Source organism: Juglans regia, chromosome 6 (genome assembly GCF_001411555.2).
Source record: "Juglans regia cultivar Chandler chromosome 6, Walnut 2.0, whole genome shotgun sequence".
Lineage (NCBI taxonomy): Eukaryota > Viridiplantae > Streptophyta > Magnoliopsida > Fagales > Juglandaceae > Juglans > Juglans regia.
Genome location: NC_049906.1, coordinates 18,345,570 through 18,351,239, shown reverse-complemented (window position 1 = coordinate 18,351,239; position 5,670 = coordinate 18,345,570). Strand labels below are relative to the sequence as shown.

At 33.3% G+C, this 5,670-nt stretch overlaps 1 protein-coding gene across 1 annotated transcript; it reads right to left on the bottom strand.

Moving 5' to 3' along the window:
• Positions 1 to 1,043: 1,043 nt before the first annotated feature.
• On the bottom strand, positions 1,044 to 4,021 carry LOC109017839 (protein ACCELERATED CELL DEATH 6-like). Its single transcript, XM_035690684.1, has 3 exons — positions 3,373 to 4,021; positions 2,522 to 3,053; positions 1,044 to 1,572 (listed from the first exon to the last, which is right to left on the bottom strand). Exons 1-3 carry the CDS (start codon positions 4,019 to 4,021, stop codon positions 1,044 to 1,046), a joined length of 1,710 nt encoding a protein of 569 aa, XP_035546577.1.
• Positions 4,022 to 5,670: the final 1,649 nt, after the last annotated feature.

Here is a 5,670-nt window from a genome sequence, read left to right as displayed (position 1 = left end):
GTAATGGATTACATATTTCTGACTGTTATATATAGTATTTCCATATATTAAAGGAACAAATCAAAGATAGGATAAGGAAATGAAAGACTAAATGAAAAATAACATGAAATGAACTGAATTGCATGTTTGTCTGTTCAAAGAAAAAATCATATAAAGTGCCATAACGACGAGGATGGTACCATGATGCTAAGGGGTGGACCTAGTGATGCCTATTCTCGAAGCTAGGTTCTTTTCCACTAGCTATATATGGAAGAACATGACTGCAAGGATCACTAACGGCCTAACACATGGGACTTAATAGTATGTACTGACCATGAGGTTAAAAGAGGAAAGACTATTACAACATAAATGAGATTGATGTGGCTGCACAACTGAATTGTATGATTGAGGCCATGAGAAATCAAGGGGATGTATGCATACCGATTAATGTGACTTAATGTGATGAATGTGACTTTGAAAGTTCTTGCGAAAACCTATATTTTTATACGTTTACTGTATGAAGTAGTTGATCTTGTTGAGCATTAGACTTATTTTTGTTTCAATGAATGGTTGTCCGAATAAATGCTTAAAGAGAGGTTTGAGCCACAATACGGGACTTAGCTCATGGAGAAGAGGCATATGCCTAGATCGTGTACATATATTTTTTTCATTTATGATTTTAATAGAATAAGATTTGAGAATTTTTTTCACAAGAGCTTTCGCAAACTCCCTTTTTATTTTTCACAAAGTCTGTTTTATCTTTTGAAAGGGGATGTTGGATACCCGATGCTTCATTAAGAAAATTCTTTTAAAGTCAAGTTTCATTATGGTCCCTCTGTTATCTAAAATATTAAAAATGAATAAAAAAAGGAAAAAAAATAAAGAATATTTAAATGATATATGGAAAGAATTGGCAAACTAATATATGGTGTATTGTAAAAGTAGTTGGCTAAAATAGAGAAAGTCAGTTTTAGTTAGTTATTTCATATGAAAAAGTCTTGTACACATAATATTTTTATTGATTAGATCAGAAACCTTTTTGCATAGTGGCTAAATCATAGCGCTTAGCACCATAATTTTCGAAATATATAAACAAGGATAGGAAAGAAGGATAAGCAAATAATACAACTGGGAATGGCAATATTTGAATGCGCTAACACAGCATATGTTCCTGTGACGAATGCCAAAACCATTGGTGCCATGGAAAAAAGAAGGAACAAAAAGGCTATTCCAAGAAAACTTATGCGCTTTTGGAAGAAGTCATCATCAGAAGGGAGAAGTGGAATAATAAGGTGGATAAAGATAGCAGAACTAGATAGCATCAATGATAGGGCATTTGTAATGATAAAAGCCTTGAAAGCAACACTATTCCTCAGAACTGCAGAGCCTGGATGTGGATGATCATCTCCACCAATGAAGCCCCCTGGCATGGTAATGCCTGCTGCAAAGGTCACGGTTGTAACGAGTGCAGCAACTATCATCTTCTTCTCCCACTCCTCCTCACTCTCCGCCGTCGGATAACTTTTCTTAATTTCATCATGCCCAACTTCTAATACTCGCCCTTTGGACTTTAATAATATCTTCCCACTTTTTCTGTAAAATATTTATTGGGTTGAATTGTGAGTATTCCTCATTTCTCTATAGATTGACAGAACGTGAGAAAAGAAAACAAATGCAAACAATATTTGTTTGAGAAAGCAAGGTAGCTCCGTATAAAATAAGGCCTAAAACCAGAATATATAAAGACAGTTGACTTCATATTTAAATGTATCTTCTAAAAAAACATTTAGCACTCATTAAATGAATAGAAAAATATTATATATCATTCCCAAGATGCATGTTACTCATTTCCATTCTTTATGATATATATCAAATCAAAAATATTTTGAAACAGGTTATATATGCCAGAATTATAGGAACATGTTCTTGAAAATTGTTAGCTAGGTTGTACTAGTTCGCATAATATTCAGAAAATAATAAAGTTTACATCAAAGGAAAGGCTGTGGTTTCTTTGTCACATCATCTTCAAATTGAAGTCATAACTTAAAAGGATTCGGCTTGGTTGGAACTGGACCGGATTCGGTTTCTATTGGAATTGGACCCACGCCCTATAACCCGAAACAAGTACCACGCAATATGAAAGCAAAATTGAATACTAAAACCCGTAATGTCTATAGCTACCTCGGTTGCAATTAACATGACATTTTAATTCAAACTCTTCTTCTACGAGGGAGCTTCACACTGATTTAGTGACTTTGGGCCAAATGAAAGGAAATAATGGTAATATTGTGCTCCAAGTGATAAAAAAAAAAAAAAAAAATTGTGGCTGGTCATAAATGAATATGCTATCTCAAGAGTCAAGAGACACGACATCAGACCAAAAGAATCTATTAAAAAAAGTACTATAGATTTGAATATTTTCAAATATTTTTTTTCATTAGATTTGCTATCATCCACTTCCTTAGCATATCTTATTGAAAAGAACTAAATATTCAAATATTCATTATATAATAGTATTTTTTGAAGAAAGATAAAAGATTACGTTACCCTATCAACACCACCGTCTTTTCTTCTTAAGACTCGATAAGCATTCTGGTTCTTTTTGTTGAAGACCATTTTGTCAACTCTTGGAGAATTCAGGACACGGTCGTGGTAACGAGCAGAAATGGAATAGTGATGGAGAGGTGTATTCCCGTCGTTGTCCTTCTGATTCAAAAGATTCCGGAGAGACGAATTATCTTGTATCACTAGCGCTACATCTGGCCACAAGTTGGTCATCAGGGCGAGATGGAGTGCGTTGCGGCCTTTATTGTCAACCACTTCGCAACAATCTGGACACATTGATATAATCTCTTTTGTTACTCCTTCTTTGTTGCGATGAGCTGCAATGTGAAGAGCTATCCTACCCTCTGCGTCTTTCATATATGCTACCTCTCTATCAAATTCCAGCAATAGTTTTGTTGGCTCAATGTTACCCGTGTATGCAGCCATGTGAAGCGGAGTCCAACGATTTTGGTCTACTTGTTTACATAGATCACGTCCATATGATCTTTTCAAAATGTTTTCGGTCATTCCTAAAAGAAGTTTAAAGAAGGTAAATTAATGTAATAATTTTCTGAAGAACAAAAAGGAAGACGTTATGAGACAGAAAAAGGACTATTCAGGTGATCGTTTAATGTGAAAGCCGTGTTTAGTAATCAGTCCTTTATCATCAAATAAAAAGCAAATGCAGGACATGGCAGACATCAGTCTTTATTTACCAAACAAAATTATTTGCAAGCTTGTTAAGCACGAATTTAATCTAAAACTGGCCCTGTGAATATCAAACATTTTTATATCTCATGAATTTGATGTCCTGTCAGAGCTTATTTTACCACATAAAATAGGCAATACCTGCATCATTTGAAAATGTAGCGGCATGCAAAGCCGTTCTACCCAAGGGGCCATTATAAGCTGGTGATTGGAATGTGTTCAAAATTTCAGATACCAAATCTGGAAAGTGTCTCTCGGCAGCCAAGTAAAGTGGGGTCTCACCAGCAACATTAGCACCAAACGAAAATTCTGGATCTACCTCCATTAGTAACTGTTTTACCACTTCAATGTGATTGTGACGTACAGCCTCATGTAAGGTCGTGTCTCTCTCATTGTTCAGCTTCGCAATCATCTCCGTAGTAGCTTCAACGCGTACTCCACTTTCGAGATCTTGATGTTGGGATTTTTTATGTTCAATCAGGACTTCGACTATGGAAGCATGCCCATACCTTGCCGCCACATGTAACGGAGTATCACCTTCCGCATTGGCTTTCAATAAAAGTGACGGACACTTGCCTAGTACATCTTTCACAAATTTTGCCGCTGTGGCTTGGTTAGTTCCTCCAGTAGCGGGAAACTCTTCTTCAACAAGGATACTTGAAATGCAAATATGTAGGATTGTATTTTGATTAACTGTCAAAAATCCATCAAGTGGATGGGAGATATGATCATATTGTTCAAAGGCCTCCAGGTTGCCTTGTGCCGCTGCTTTATAGATAATAGGATCCATTGCAGTGAGGCGCGTTTGTATGCTGCAAGAGAGTACTCTAGAAAATCCTATGTTAGACACAGGCATTATAGTTGATGTTACAATCAACATTTATCTATTAACGCGCAAATCCTATCCATATTATGACAAAATTCTTTTTTGACAATTTCCTCCTTCATCTGTAAGAGGAACATGGGTCTGGAAATTGGAATTCTGGATAACGCTGAGTTTTAATCTTGGGAAGGACTAAACTGAAATAGATGCACTTGAGAAATTGAAGACAAAGTTTAAGTATAAAAGAGAGTAGTAATCATATATTAATTTAATGAAAATCAAAATGTAATTAACTTGTGAAAAGTAAAGCATATATAACCATACAATCAATTAGAAATATTAAAACGGTCATCTAAGATCAAACAGAAGTTATATATGTTAAGAGATCATATAAAAACACAAGTAAAAGTAATCTTACTTCCGAGTTAGTAAGCAACGCAACCTCCAGCACCTTAATTTAACTCCTCCACCTCAAATGTGGACCGTGGTTTGGGATAGCTTGGGACTGGAGAGTTGGATCCGTTGTGATATTTATAGGGAAGGCTTACTACTCATTAGGCATTTAGCATTAGACGTAACCATTTTACTTTTTAAAGAACTAATTAAAGTGGTAATGCTTCTTTTCTGCCATATTATTAAAGTAAATATAAATGCTGTAAGAAAAGCTTATACCACACAATTTCATTTTTTTAATATATGATTTGTTATTTTTGTCATTCTATTTAAACAGACACGTATTTAAGCATTAAAATATAAGGACAAAATTGAGAAATCACATATTACTTAGGTGGATGTGTGTGGTGTAAGATTTTCTTGTAAAATTTCTCTAAAATAAGTACTATAAATACTTTCAATTTTTTATTTGTTTTAAATTGAGAGAGAAACATTTTCTTAAAAAAATTAGAAGAAAATAATGAAGCAAGAATATAAAAAAACTTAAAAAAGGACCCGTGATCTGGCGAAATGGGAGGGAAAATACTTTATTCATATTTTAAAGATTTGTAATATTGATTTTTTTAAAAAATTTATAGTTTTTTGGATTTAATTAATAAATATTTTTATTTAAAAAGTGTTTATGGTTTTAAAATTCTTAACTTTTTAAGTAGTTAATTAATAATTTTTATTTAAAAAGTGTTTATTTGCTTTATATTTTTCCTTGCTTTTATGTTTATGTCATTTTAAAAATAATTCTGGATCTTTGTTATAAGTTGAAGTTCATTCCGATATGTTTGAGTCAAAGTTAGTTAGATACAATTGATGATGTAGACAACTAAAAGTTAGATTGGGGTAATATATTTAGAGATTTGTTTTTAGTTTTTGTTATATATCTTGATTTTGTCATTTTGTGATACTAATTTCTTATATTTTAACATCTTAATGTATAGTAGAAATTGTGCCAGTGTTGTTTGTTCAATTTTATTTCATTATTTTTATAAATTTATATGGAGCTATCTTATTTCCTTACTAAGTATGTCCTCTTTTCTTCGGACTCAACTTGAAATGTTACCCACTATTTGGTTCTCTTTTGTTGTTGGAAGTAGAAATGGGAACATTTCATTTGTGTTGGTTTAGAAAATGTCGATTGTTGTTTTTTTTTTTTTTGAATGAAACATACT

What these genes read in the sequence shown, in the direction of transcription:
- LOC109017839 (XM_035690684.1), bottom strand. Translation starts at nt 4,021, where the DNA reads ATGGATCCTATTATCTATAAAGCAGCGGCACAAGGCAACCTGGAGGCC. An exon ending in TACATTTTCAAATGATGCAG is followed by an intron (nt 3,054 to 3,372) that starts GTATTGCCTATT and finishes AACTTCTTTTAG; the next exon opens with GAATGACCGAAAACATTTTG. An exon ending in GGTGGTGTTGATAGGGTAAC is followed by an intron (nt 1,573 to 2,521) that starts GTAATCTTTTAT and finishes AATATTTTACAG; the next exon opens with AAAAAGTGGGAAGATATTAT.